Here is a 15,994-nt window from a genome sequence, read left to right on the forward strand (position 1 = left end):
ATATTTCATGATGTAGTTAATGCAGAATGTTTCGAATAAAAAGGAAAAAATAAATAAAACATCAGTGCTATTTTGGCTGCTGTGTGTCACATGACGACAACAACCCCCCCCCCCCCCAATCGTGCCACCTGAAAAATAATGAGTGCATGAACCCCCTGATCTCAAGAGATGACAGAAATCTTTGTAATAGTGAAATTACTTTGTCTGAAGATAGTAACTCAACTTTAGAACTTGAAAACAATAAATCTCCCAGAATGGACGGGCTTACTGCAGAGTTTTATAAACAGTTCTCTAAAGAATTGTCTCCTGGGGGAAGTCGTGGCCTAGTGGTTAGAGAGTTTGTCTCCTAACCCTGAGGTTCTGGGTTTGAGTCTCGGGCTGGCAATACCACGACTGAGGTGCCCTTGAGCAAGGCACTGAACCCCCAACTTCTCCCTCGGGCGCCGCAGCATAAATGGCTGCCCACTGCTCTGGGTGTGTGTGTGTGTGTGTTCACTGCTGTGTGTGTGCACTTTGGATGGGTTAAATGCAGAGCACGAATTCTGAGTATGGGTCACCATACTTGGCTGTATGTCACTTTTTTTTTCTTTCCTTTTTTATTTAAGGTTTTTGAGGAAAGCACACAGAATGAGGCTCTCCCCCCGACTCTCACTAGAGACTTAATTACTTTAATTCCAAAACCTAAAAAATATTTATTTTTAATTGACAATTAGCATCCCATTTATCTGCTTAACAATGATTATAACATTTTAGCTATTATGTTTGCTAAAAGACTAATCTGTATTGGGTGCTGTTATAGATGAGATACAACTTTTTTTTTTTTTTTTTTTATAAAATACACTATAAGGTTGATTCTTGATTTATTTGATTATTCAGACTTGATTCAGGAGGACAGCTTCATTCTTAACTTTTCTTTTCTTTTCTTAGATTTCTATAAGGCTTTGGATTCTTTAGAGCACCAATTTATAATTAATTCATTAGATAAATTTGGTTTTGGGGATATGTTCTGCAGAGTAATTAAAACCCTTTACAACAATGGAAGTGCTTCGATTAAATGAAAGGGGTCATATGATGCGATTTAAATTTTTCCTTTCTCTTTGGAGTGTTACAAGCTCTTGGTGAATAAAGAAGATCTGTAAAGTTGCAAAGACTAAAGTCTCAAATCCAAAGAGATATTCTCGCAGAATGGGCTTTCACCGTGGACGAAGCGGAGTCCAGCCCAGGGTCGTCACATGTGGTTGCCGCAAGCACAAGGTACACTCCTTTGTAGAATCTGCCTCAAGCCAGCCGCGGTTCACTCTAGGCCGCGGCTCACTCTAGGCCACAGTGTGTGATGTGGTTTCGGTGAGAAAGAAGACACGACTAGAAATCATGTTTATATCACGTTTTTATGTTTACGTCTCGTCGCTCTGGCCGGACAAGGCATCACAATATGTTAAGAGGCGTAACATTTCCGTCACGCGCTTGAGGCATTCGGCCAATTACAATGCGCTGGATAGCTGGCTAATCACAGCACACCTCGCTTTTTAGTATTAGTATCACTACTGTTATTTTATTATTATCAATGTTATCTATTATTATTATTACTATTGCCATCAACACAACTTATTATCAGCACCATCTTTAGTATCACTATTGTTATTATTATTACTGTTGCCGTCATCACAAAATATTATTATCATTATTATTATACATGCTATTACTATTTAAATACTTGTACTATTACTCATTTGTAATTTCTGCTTATTTTTCATTGCTGTTACTATCATTGCTGTTTTATTGTTGTTTTTGTGTTTTGTTATTGTGTTTTGTGTTCACCCTACGTAGTATGTTTTTGCACTCCTAAAAAAACAAAAAACAAAGATGCTTCCCAAATCCCTATAGCAATTAATTATATAAAACTGTTCTCGGAAGCTTCGGGTCTTAATCGAAACATAAGCAAATGTAAATTAATGTCTATTAAAGACTGTACAGCACCCATCATTTATAATATTCCAGTTAAATCTGAAATTACATATTTAGGTATTGTGATAACTAAAACTCAAGATAAAAGTTGTACCTTGAATTTTGACACGGTTATAATAAAAGCCCAAAAAAGATTCAATGCATGGTTGCAGAGAGACTTGACCTAGAGAGGCAGAATACTGCTTGCTAAGGCAGAGGGCATCTCCAGGGCTTACATACTCTGCACTCTCTCTATATGTGGACAACAAAATTTGTAAATTAGTTAATAAAATCATGTTTAATTGTGTTTGGAAACAAACAAACAAACAAACAAACAAAAAATCCATTATGTTAAGAAGTCTGTATTAATGAACACCTATGAGTATGGTGGGTTGAATTACCTTGATTTCTCTTCTTTGAACAACACTTTCAAAATTAATTGGATTAGACAGTTTTTTGTCAAATCCAAACTCAATCTGGAATTTTATCCCCAATTACTTCTTTTCCAAATTAGGTGGTCTCCCTTTTCTGTTGATCTGTAATTATAATATTGCTAGGATCCCTTACAATTTAACTAAACTTCATAAACAGGCATTACTTGCATGGTCATTAATCTTTAAGAACGTCTCCCCTCACCGGTACTTCATTTGGAACAATCAAGACATTGTTTATAATAGAAAATCTTTGTTATTTAGTAGTTGGTTTGAGAAAAAACATTTTATTTGTTTCCCATTGTTTCTGCTGTGACTTATTATTTTTATTTGTGAAGATTTTTTATGTAAATTTAATTTTCCAGTAACTCCCAAAGAATTCTCCATTGTCATGAACACTATTCCCAAAGGAGCTGTTATGCTTTTAAGGGACTCTGTTAGATCATCCAGAACTTCTATTTCTTTAGACCCATTTGAAATCCCAGTAGGAAAACTATGTTTTTGTCACATCCTTCATCACATAACTAAAAGATTAGATCGCTTTTTCAAAAGGAGCTTGTAACAACTCCATATGGGATATCTTATTGGAAGAATGTGGTTGATCATATTGATTGGAAAAAAAGTATGGACTCTTGTCTTCGAAATACATAATAACTAACAAGGTTAGAGAAATCTTATTCAAATTGTTACACAGATTTTACCCAGCTGAAGTGTTTTTGAAAAGGTTTAAGTCAGACATTCATACATGCTGTTCTTTTTGTTGTGGCCCTAATGAAACTGATATGCATATCTTTTGGGATTGTCCTCACACACAGCTATTTTGGATTTAATTCTCTAATGTTGTCAATCGCAGTGTGCTCCAGGGTTTCTCTCTGCTTTTTAAGGATGTACTTTTTGGCTTCTTTAATATACAAAATTAATTAATATTTTATTATTAACCTATTACTACTTCTTGCAAAATTTCATATTCACCGCAGTAAATTCACTCATCAAAATCCTTTATATACTGTTTTTGAAAAAGAGGTTAAACAGTAGATCCAAACTATTCCATCTTCCAAAAATCTTAAGGCTTTTAAAACAGTTAATTGTTTTCATTTGTTTTGTTAAAGCTTTCGTTTTGTATTTATTTATTGTTACACATGTCTATAAATGGTGTTATGCATGTAATGTCACCTCTTTGTACGCAATGTTGATATTCTCTGTACTTTTATCTTTGGTACCTTGGCATCCGATTGAGCTTGATCGGAATGAAATATCCATCGGATTGAAGGGGTGGTTTATTCCTCTTCTAATATGATTGAGAGTGCATGTAAACACGGATTGAACCATGAAACTGAAAGGACTGTGCATGTGCAATGACGCAGAAATAACAACGCACGGAAAGAGCGGCTCTTCCTTTTGAATAGTGTACAGGTCCTTCTCAAAAAATTAGCATATTGTGATAAAAGTTCATTATTTTCCATAATGTAATGATAAAAATTAAACTTTCATATATTTTAGATTCATTGCACACCAACTGAAATATTTCAGGTCTTTTATTGTTTTAATACTGATGATTTTGGCATACAGCTCATGAAAACCCAAAAATTCCTATCTCAAAAAATTAGCATATCATGAAAAGGTTCTCTAAACGAGCTATTAACCTAATCATCTGAATCAACTAATTAACTCTAAACACCTGAAAAAGATTCCTGAGGCTTTTAAAAACTCCCAGCCTGGTTCATTACTCAAAACCGTAATCATGGGTAAGACTGCCGACCTGACTGCTGTCCAGAAGGCCCATCATTGACACCCTCAAGCGAGAGGGTAAGACAGAGAAAGAAATTTCTGAATGAATAGGCTGTTCCCAGAGTGCTGTATCAAGGCACCTCAGTGGGAAGTCTGTGGGAAGGAAACAGTGTTGCAAAAAACGCTGCACAACAAGAAGAGGTGACCGGACCCTGAGGAAGATTGTGGAGAAGGACCGATTCCAGACCTTGGGGGACCTGCGGAAGCAGTTAGACTGAGTCTGGAGTAGAAACATCCAGAGCCACCGTGCACAGGCGTGTGCTTTTGAACCAGAAACAGCGGCAGAAGCGCCTGACCTGGGCTACAGAGAAGCAGCACTGGACTGTTGCTCAGTGGTCCAAAGTACTTTTTTCGGATGAAAGCAAATTTTTCATGTCATTCGGAAATCAAGGTGCCAGAGTCTGGAGGAAGACTGGGGAGAAGGAAATGCCAAAATGCCTGAAGTCCAGTGTCAAGTAACCACAGTCAGTGATGGTATGGGGTGCCATGGTCAGCTGCTGGTGTTGGTCCACTGTGTTTTATCAAGGGCAGGGTCAATGCAGCTAGCTATCAGGAGATTTTGGAGCACTTCATGCTTCCATCTGCTGAGAAAGCTTTATGGAGATGAAGATTTCGTTTTTCAGCACGACCTGGCACCTGCTCACAGTGCCAAAACCACTGGTAAATGGGTTTACTGACCATGGTATTACTTTGCTCAATTGGCCTGCCAACTCTCCTGACCTGAACCCCATAGAGAATCTGTGGGGATATTGTGAAGAGAAAGTTGAGAGATGCAAGACCCAACACTCTGGATGAGCTTAAGGCCAGTATCGAAGCATCCTGGGCCTCCATAACACCTCAGCAGTGCCACAGGCTGATTCCCTCCATGCCACGCCGCATTGAAGCAGTCATTTTTCTGCAAAAGGATTCCCGACCAAGTATTGAGTGCATAACTGAAAATAATTATTTGAAGGTTGACTTTTTTGTATTAAAACACTTTTCTTTTATTGGTCGGTTGAAATATGCTAATTTTTTGAGATAGGAATTTTTGGGTTTTCATGAGCTATATGCCAAAATCATCAGTATTAAAACAATAAAAGACCTGAAATATTTCAGTTGGTGTGCAATGAATCTAAAATATATGAAAGTTTAATTTTTATCATTACATTATGGAAAATAATGAACTTTTATCACAATATGCTAATTTTTTGAGAAGGACCTGTATAAATGCGTGTCCTGTCATTATAAAACTCTGCTTTCACTCGGCAACTGTTAAGTGGAGCAATACAACCTTGTTTTGGTTTACTCATCCACAGGCAACCTGTTTTGCGATATAAATATAAGCAGCACAGCACAGTGATTTATATGTATATTTAAATGGATAAATATTAATTCTGTTGTAAAAAAAAAAAAAAAAAAAAAAAAAAAAAAAAAAAAAAAAAACCTAATAAAGAAACCGTGTAGGAGAGTGGTTATTATGTGCAAACAGTGAGAAACTCTATATTATCTATATGTCACTTTCAGTTTTCACTTTCATTATTTGTGCAGTGCACGCATCTATTCCGATTTGAAGCTTGTGACATAAACCCGCACATCAAACCGATCACTTTATTTAGCATACATGTAAACACTATATTCAGATTCATCAAGCGGAATGAATTGATTACATTGTTACAACTGTAACATTGTTACAACTTAACATTACAAAAAACTACAGGTATTGGTACCAGAGAGAAAATATCAGTACTGTCTTCAAAGAAAACGGTATATGTGCATGTTAAGTTTGCACAAGCAGCCCTGCCTTTAGAGCACTGTGTATGTGCGAGGACTACAGGTCATTGTTTTAATCTGCCCTTGTGTCATTTCAATACATTGGCTTTTAAAGAGTTTGTCTCACTACTGAACGTCAATCACAACTGTTTTCTTCAGCTCAGGATCATTTGTTAAAAAAAAAAAAAGGATAAATAAAAAGGGGGCAAATAGACATAGTTAGCTTGCCATACTATTATGTGAGGCACTTCTGTAAATTTATTCAGCAGTGTTTAGTCTATTTGTTTCTTTTTACATATTATGTTAAAGGATTAGTTCACCCAAATATTAAAATGTCATTAATGACTCACCTTCATGTCGTTCCAAACCCGTAATACCTCCGTTCATCTTCAGAACACAGTTTAAGATATTTTAGGTTTAGTCCGAGAGCTTTCTGACCCTCCATTGAAAATGTATGTACGGTATACTGTCCACGTCCATAAGGGTAATAAAAACATTTTCAAAGTAGTCCATGTGACATCAGAGGGTCCGTTAGAATTTGTTGAAGCATCGAAAATACATTTTGGTCCAAAAATAACAAAAATTACGACTTTATTCAGCATTTTCTTCTCTTTCGGGTCTGTTGTGAGCGCGTTCACAACACTGCAGTGACTCCGCTGACGTACTACGCTGCAGCAGTGTTGTACGTCAACAGTCACAGCAGTCGTGTTCACAACAGACCCGGAAGAGAAGACGATCCTGAATAAAGTCGTAATTTTTGTTATTTTTGGACCAAAATTTATTTTTGATGCTTCAACAAATTCTAACGGACCCTCTGATGTCACATGGACTACTTTGATAATGTTTTTATTACCTTTCTGGACATGAACAGTATACCGTACATACATTTTCAATGGAGGGTCAGAAAGCTCTCGGACTAATTCTAAAATATCTTAAACTGTGTTCCGAAGATGGTCGGAGGTCTTACGGGTTTGGAACGGCATGAGGGTGACTCATTAATGACATAATTTTAACATTTGGGTGAACTAACCCTTTAAGTTTGCACCTTTTAGTCCTGTCTGTAGAGCACACCATGTATGTGTGTGGACTACAGACTACTTGCTGTCATTATTTTTGTCTGCACTTTTATCATTTCAATACACTGGATTTTGATTATATAAAGAGTTTGTCTCATTACCGAAGGTCAATCACAACTATGTTTTCTTCAGCTCAGGATCATTTGTGTAAAAATCATAGTTCGCTTGCCATACTATTATCACCAAACTATTTACTCATTTCTCAGACATAACTAAATTCCTGCCACTATCCAGTCATGGTCATTCATCTTCACAGGCAAATAAGAACACAAAACAATGCTTTCCAATTCTTTTATTTGAACAGTACAAATCAACTTCTACTTAGACTTCTGGCTTTGTGCCTGTGCTTTCAGTACTTTGACCACGATCTTCTGCTCCTCAATGAGGAAAGCTCGTTTGATCCTGAAAAGTGACAGACAGATATGGATCATTAAATCACAAAAAGCATTTAAGAGTTTAACTACAGGATTCCTAAATCAATAGTTTGCCAATTTATGAAAAACATGTCATTATTTACTTTTGTTATTTCATTATAATTTATTCTGCTAAACCCAAAGGAGAACTGTAGTGGTTGTTCCTTTCCACAAAATAAATTGCCTATTCAACTGTCATTTTTGCAAAGTACAGTACAAAGCCAATTAAATCCAAAAGCATCAAAACAGAAGTACAAACCGCTATTTATATATACATATAAAAAAACAAAAACAGATAATCCATTCATCCTGCCTAGAAGGTTCAAAAAGGAGGCAAAAGCATGAAAAATGCCATTTAACGGGTGTAGCGATCCATTAATTTGGATCGGTCAAATGTCTGACGATACAATGTGTCAAGGAACTGTTAAAGAGAACATGTGGATAATGTATCGATGCCACGCGTAAAATATTGATATATGTAGTATAAATAGCCACTTTAGCACTATCCACATTTTCACATAATGTCCGTCTATGCATTACTGCCAACGCAAGCATTCTCCTTCAAACTTGTGTCTCAGGACTCGATATAAGGACTGCCTGAAGGCATAAGGCGAGCATAAAAGGCGCAAAGGATTGCTAAAGGAGCTATCGAGCGCTGTGAGAACTTTTATGTACACACACATCTGAAGCGCACGCACACAGACAGCCGCGTTGACAGAGCGCGAATACTAAATGGAGCTCTTTTCCACTTTTTTGTGCATGGATGAACAAATACAGACAAAATTACATCAAAATTAGCATTTTTGTGAATACCCTAGTAAACACAGTGGGTAAGGTATATGTCTTAACTTAAAGAATTGAGAAAGAAAGCGCATGAGTATACTGGATCCACGCTAGGGCTGTGCAATTAATTGAAATAGAATCGAAATTGCGATTTGAGACGTTGCGATTTACTAATCGCAAAGCCTGCGATGTGGACGCGATATTACTCTGTTCCAGAGCATATGCATGACTGCCAGCCTTGAGTGGCAGTCTTACTAACCAATAAAGTAATCCCAACAAACATGAGACGTCTATACGACGTGCAGATAAAGTCTAAATTGCGTCGGCCGGTCTGGACCATATCTGGACGTCTACTCGACGTGCAAATCCGGTACATATCTGGACGTCGATATGAGGTTCAAAATTTGACCGTCGGGCTAAGGATTTTCTTGTACTTTTTTTTTATATACATAAACACAAAGCAATCCTTTGATTTCTGATTTAAATATCACATGTAGCCTACTCTTCTGAAACATTTAGGTGTTAAAATGATGTAATATATAAATGTTTAAAAACATTAAACATTTATATAATTACATAATGTGACCATATAAAATCTTACATGGATTTATTTATGGTATGGTTTGTGGTATTTTTCATTGGAGCATTGACAGAAACAGCAGTTTACATCTGTATTAGATCTATAAATTAAATATAGTTAAAGTTAAATATATTAAAATATATTAAAGTTTAATAAATTTAAATAGATAATTAGATTGAAATATTTCCTTTTCAATAATAAATATTTAACACAATTTAAACTGAATGAAATATAGTGTATTTAAACGTGCGCTCGCCACGAGGGGCATTAACGTGATGTTACGTGAGTGACGTAAACGTGATGGGGAAAAAGAAAAAAGAAAAAGAAATTCTGTTTATTACAAAAGACTGAAGATATAACTACAGCCATCCTTTAATTTATTTATTTCTACGTTGAGGACACTTTATAAACCGACAGAGATACCGGACCAAAGAACGACCTTCACAAGGGACGGAGCTAATTAACGGTTATTTGGAAATTCAAACAGTAACGGTCATCTGACAACTGTGCTGAGCCAAAGGTAAGCATAAATGTGCTTTTATTATTCATCGTTTTATTAATCTAATGTTAAACTTCACTTCAGATTTATATTTCAAATTATTTAATTGGATTAGAAAGATTATATATTTTCAAATTCCTCTTTTTGTAATTGTACATATCCCTGTTGGTTTAAGATGGTGGATCAAGTTACAGTCTGAGGTAAAATTATAATGATCCTTTTAAACTTATTTATTAAAATTGTTCACTAAAACAGGAAACCGTAATTTTTCTTGATCAAATAAAGAAACGGTTTTGTAACATTTTTATCTACTTTTCAGTTTAACTTCTGATTCGTAATCTACACACTCTACTGGTATGTGTAACACTACTGACACCTAGTGGTTAGTTTTAGTAACGTTACTGGCAAATACAAATACATTCTGTCACTACATTAACAATAATGTAAGATTTTCAAAACTTTATCCTGTGTGAAGTGTTCATTCTTGTATTAAAACAGCCTTTGTCGTGTATCCTGGATGCTCACGTGAGCCTGTGAAATTAGGCACTTTAAACGTAAAAATAATTTTTAAAATCACGCTTTGAAATGATTCACTAAAGACTAAAAATCAGTCTGGCAGTATTTTCTGGTCATATGTTCACCGCAGAGTTCAAAATGAGCATTGTGAAGCTATATTTATATTTATAATAATCATTTATATTTATATTTGTGTTTCAGGGCAGTTCATGAAAACAGAGAGATGTTGTGACGACCAGGACAGTTCCTCCTACCACACCAGACTCTGCTGTATGTGGACGCCTGTCCACTAGCACTGGAGATTTGGTGCCAGGGATCCCTTGCAGAGAAGATTTTTCAAGAACACCCTCAGAATTACAACAGATTTTAAGGCTTGAAATTATTGTGGGTGGGAGTATAATGAAACATAATATGATTGTTTTATTTATTCATTTATTTTTTTAAATGGTCCCCATTTTTTTTAATAATACATTTGTTTTTCATAGTGCTCCTGTAGCTCAAGTGGTAGAGCATTGCGTTAACAAGCGCAAGGTTGGGGGTTCGATTCCCCGGGAGGGCTAAGTTGCACCAGGTCAGGAAAAAACACATAAGTTGCATCGGTGTATAAGATACATTTTACTATTAATTTCAGAAATAATTTAAATACTGATAAATAAAACAAATGTTAAGGAACTTAAAAACTATAAACACTGTAAAGATTTTATTTTCGCTCATTTCACATGAATTAAATTTAATGCTATTCAAAACACAACAAAAATAAAAAATATTTAGGCCTATGTATAAAATGAACAAATTCTAGAGCCATTATTTACAAGCAGTATTTCTTTTGTTAAATAAAGAAAACTAACAAAATGCACTTGCTATCTCAGTTTCTGTGAACCTCATCCTGAAAATATAGAAAACACAGTGGTAAAAACAATACCACTGTGTACAGACAGACTTGAGAACTATAGAAACCTGTAAGCGCCTGCTTTTAAGTGTTTACGGTTTGCTTAGGCTTTTTGACTTTACATGCATTATGTAAGTTACTTTGGAATAATTCGGTACATTTTAGAAGATTAAAAAAACAAGACCTGTAGTCTGGAAAATATGGTATAAATTATTTTGTGGACCCCTTTGCCTTGGTCCTGAACCCCAGATTGAAAACTTTGTAGCATATTGTGTTTTTTTTTTTCATTATTGTGCACATGAACACATGACTATTGCATGAATAAAAAATACCATCTTTAAGAATTGTATGCTAATTGCAGTTGAAAAAAAAAAAAAAAAAAAAAAAAAAACTTTAAAAGTTCAGCTCCAACAGATAAACATAATGTGTGGACCCAACTAAACTAAATGTTTGTTGTTAATTGTTATCCACTGTATAATGAGTGAAAATTATTTTATTTTCATGCTTTTTGTGTGAAAACACTGTTTCATTAAGTTTATTTACAAATACAAAAAGAAATAGCATTGAAATAAACATGAAATTTAATTGAATGCAGCCCAAGAGTGTTTATTTTGTTCATAAACAGTATAAATGACGTCTAAATGAGACCTTATAAGACGTTGAAAATACGGCCAGAAATGACCACATCTGAACTCAATTTTTCTGAGCTATTCTGAACTATTGTTCCTGTAGACGTCGATATTGGACGTCCAAAAGACGTCCAAAAAAGACGTCAAAAACTTTCATTCTGGCTCTTCAGGGGACGTCATTTAAACGTCCCACAAAGACGTTGAAAAGACACCGTTTGGACGTACTTTTGCTCAGTGGGATCGCACCCCCGTTCTCCCCAATCACCTCTGCTCTAGCCAACTGCGTAAACGCCCACCATTAAAAATCCAGCGTCACGGACTCATGCATCCTGTTTCGTAACGCTCAGTTATATTCGCGCGCATCCGGCAGTATGGATGAGTCTTGACGCACGTGCGCAACCTGTGTCGACTTGCGCCTGGCTCCACATTTAAAACAATTGTAAATTCAGTCTAACTGCTTGCTAATTTCATTTTGATGAAATGAAACATTCAGCACATGTTCCACTTGTTCTTAAAATCCCAAATACAATGTAACATATGTAATACTTTATTAATTGACTAAAAAAATAGTTATTTATAAAAAAAATAAACAAATTTTTCCAGTGAAATTCAGTAATTAAGTTAATTCTGTAAAAGTAGTTATACCATTATAATCTTGTCTGCTGAAAAAAAAAATATATATATATATAGAACCCCTCCCAAAACATTTGAATTGAATACTGAATGGATTTCAGGGTTATAATGGGAATTGTATTGGTTTTAATGCAAACTATAATGGTGTCTATTTGATGGACTCTATTGGTAGGATGTAATCTGGCAGATGGCAACCAATAAAACAACAGTAATTCCTATTGGAATAATGCCAAAAACAAAAAGGAATTTTGTAATGGTTTAATGGAAACTGTAAGATTTTTTTTTTTTTCAGCAGGGTAATGATACTCATACTGTGCTGAACATTTTTGACAATATTGAGCTGAACCTTGACTATGTATAATGTATACATTAATGTATTCATTAATGTATTTTTTCTTACAACTTGAGTACCTCGTTTTAGTTGTTTCCTAAGGAGGATTTACATTATTTTATACACCGAAGCCTAAAAGACTTTCTTAAATGTGGTCATGTCATAAGATTACTTATGGAGGAAGAAAAAAAAAAGTGTAGGCCTATTTTTTTGTTGTGAATGTCCCATTTGAGGTACAGGAGGTGAAAATTTCAGATAGATGTTCATGGTATATATTTTGGTTGCATTTCTGAGTTAATAAACAACATGTGGATGGTTTAAAATAGGTATATAATAACATAATATTGATAAATTGATCAATATACTCCTGTATCAAATCGTACTGTAATCGTACCTTAAAATTTGTGGTATCGCCAAATATCATATCGCTGGAGACGAGAATCGATATCATATCGTGATGAACCATCCGATTTACACCCCTACCATTTAAGTTGACTACTGCACCATAAAAAGTCTTCTGAAGTCACACAACAGCTTTGCGTGAGGAACAGAACAAAAATTATTACAAAAAAGTTACTCAGTGACAATCCTCCAATCCAGTGAAATGTTAACCCCCTGCATGAATCCAGTAAATTACAATTATGAAAATCAGCCATGTACAAGTAGAGACAGATTTCAGAGATACCAATTTTAATTGCATGGAAAAGAGAAACCAGTACAAAACTTTAAGACATCTCTTTTGTGCTTTGGAAGAAGGTTGCAGTACTCTGTATGATCATCTTTATCTTTACTCCCAGTAGGGGTCTGTGATAATGAAAAATGATATCCAATATTTTCTGGAACTTTGTTGAAAACTGTAATTAGACAATATTTTTTAACGTTATTATGCTGGTATTTTGGCAGGTTTGGTCCTGCCATGGACCGATGACTCCCAAAGCTTTTGATATTCTTTATACTCTGTGCCGTGGTTAGTTTGCATGAGTAACAAATGAAATTTCCCTATGTTTAAATTGAATTTTACCTTTTATGGGAATTTATGGCCATTTTTTTTCCTAACCTAATTAAATGTATGCATCACCTTTTGGGTCAAATTCTTAAATTCAATCAAACTCAAACAATAACAAACTATAGGGCTGTTACCAATCAATCAATACATTTCAATCAGTATGAAGATGAAATGATTGAGGAAAAAAAGGGCAAAATATACTTTAATATAAACCTAAAAAAGCAAGTAGATGTGGTGGCAGCAAATCACTGCACAAGTGAGTCATGTGTTGCTCAGAGATGCAAAACAGTTCAGCTGTGGCTTTGTTTGAAACTTTTTGGTGACAAAAAGCAAAAACAAGAACTGGTAAAATGTAAATCAATTATTATTAACTTCTTGCTTTCTAAAATCAATATCACATTTTCAATCTTGCAGATATATGGAGGAAAAAAACTGCAGGCTACTCTTTGTGTGATATTAACTACATCAGTTAACATAGAAGACAATTCAAACAGAGGCAAATTTGCCCCCTTGCCTTGAATTTAAGGGGAATTCTAAATGTATTTTAATAGACTAAATCATGTAGTAAAAGCATAAACTTCTAAATGTGCACATGCCATAGTCTAAGCTGCATCTCATATGCATGCACTCTCTGGGTGTGTTTTTCTTTGGTTTTTACAATATACTCAATGTCAAATCATATATCATTTAAACAACAATTACGATATTAGTGTAGACTATATTTCGCACACCCCTAACTCCTAGGCATTATAAGTTGTTTTCATTATTTAGTTTTATTCTTTATTCTATTGGACTCTGTTTTCTCTGTTCAGGACGTTGGTCAGCTTTGCTGTTTAAATGTGCAATCTAAATAAAATATACTTTTTACACATTGAATTTTTTTTGGATGAACCAATTAATCAATCTAATTATATACAAACAGGCTAATGTAATGGTTTCAGTCAGTTACCTGTCTCGTACACACTTGGCACACATGGAACCACCATAAGCTCGGCTGACATGCTTCTTGGTTTTTGAGAGTCTCATAAGAACCTGGGGTCTCACAGCACGGATCTATTGAAGAACAAACATTTGAACATCATTTGTAAATGAAATCATTTGTTCATTTATGTCTAGTTTTATGTAAATTAAAACTATTCTGTAATCCAATCTGATGTAGCTACCACGACTTTCAATAGATGTTAACATCTGCTACGCTTTCGTAGATTTTTTGATCTCCCTAATATTACATATAAACTACCCCAAAAGACATATTACTGATCTGATCTTTAACACTGATTTACTATGCCACTAACTAAGTGGCATTAGAACTTATTAAAAATACTGAAGAGATGATAAGAATTACTTTACAAAATAGTTTTAATCTCATGATAAACATACCATTTACTCGACAACAAAGCTGTATGCAATAAACTGAAACAAACACTGCTCCTTTTCTAGATTCCACCAGATATATTGGCTTCTACCTTCAAACACCATTCCTATCAGTGTACTCAATGTAACGACATAGTCTAACCACACATGAAAGAACTGTATATAGTGCCCCACTTACACCACGCAGTCTACCGGGACAGATTCCGCATGCTGACTTGGGTGCCTTGCCAGTCTTCTTGGTATACAGGTACACAATGCGGTTACCTGGCGTACGGGACCTAAGTGACAATGCAGTCGTTAAGTACAGCGTTTGAAGTCTGCATTAAACACTATATTGCGAAAAAATAAACCTCAGTACTTGGTGAATATCTATTTGCATCAATTCAGGAAATACACTCACAGTCTAGTCTTGTTTGAAGCAGTGTTGTAGGAAAGCCTACGTCGGTAAGTCAGGCGCTGCACCATCTTGACCTGAAAAATTACACTTTCTTTAATTATGCCTGTTCAACAGATGTCAAAGCCTGTGTGGAGTTCAGGCTAAGTAACGTTAGCGAAATAAGCACTATTTAGCTTATAAGCTACAAATGTCCAAAAATCTGTTAAATATGCATTTTTACAAATGTCCAAACATCTGTTAAATACGCATTTTAACCAAATCAACGAATATAACAGCGTTACACTTTCACTCTGTTGTAAGATAGTAACAAATGTAAAATCGTAGTCTGATAGATTCCCACCGTCAACTCAAGCAGTAAAAAAAAATAATAATAATATCCGTTATTAAATTAATCGACTTAATATGGCAAGTATATTCTCCGATAGCAAGCGAACTATATGTAGAATTCTTAATGTCATAATTTTGATCTTCAAAAACGGCAGATGACAATAGATAGTTCAATCACATTTTAAGCACAGAGACAAAATCCGCCATACCTGCTATCACTGTAGACGGAAGAGGAAGGACTAGATACCGGGTGAAAGTTCAAAATCTGCTCGCAACGGAAATAATACTTTTGCATAGAGCAAAATAAAAGGCGTTATAGAGTACTTTGCTGTTGCCAAATATTATAATAAATATTCTATAAAATAGTATTTTGTAATCATTATAATGTCGATTTACTAATAGAAAACACAACTGAATAAAACCAGGCAATACACAGTATAAGGATAAAAAAAAAAAACATATATAATGTACTTTATTATTTTTAAATATCAAAGTACTTTATTATAGGTACGGGGATATCGACACCTAGTGTCGACACACGTTTCGAGTTTTTGACACACAAGTGCTTCGAAACAGTAGCTTCGTCCCAATTCGCCTTCTTATACTATGCCCTAAAAGTATGTACTTAC

General features: G+C 35.0%; 1 protein-coding gene across 1 annotated transcript; it reads right to left on the minus strand.

The window, feature by feature from the left end:
* Positions 1-7,265: 7,265 nt before the first annotated feature.
* On the minus strand, positions 7,266-15,652 carry rpl34 (ribosomal protein L34). The gene is made up of 5 exons (XM_019076712.2): positions 15,575-15,652; positions 15,042-15,112; positions 14,820-14,919; positions 14,217-14,320; positions 7,266-7,390 (listed from the first exon to the last, which is right to left on the minus strand). Exons 2-5 carry the CDS (start codon positions 15,104-15,106, stop codon positions 7,306-7,308), a joined length of 354 nt encoding a protein of 117 aa, XP_018932257.1. The 5' UTR covers positions 15,107-15,112; positions 15,575-15,652; the 3' UTR covers positions 7,266-7,305.
* Between the last annotated feature and the right edge of the window lie 342 nt (positions 15,653-15,994).

This window comes from Cyprinus carpio, chromosome B7 (assembly GCF_018340385.1).
Source record: "Cyprinus carpio isolate SPL01 chromosome B7, ASM1834038v1, whole genome shotgun sequence".
In the NCBI taxonomy this organism is placed as follows: Eukaryota; Metazoa; Chordata; class Actinopteri; order Cypriniformes; family Cyprinidae; genus Cyprinus; species Cyprinus carpio.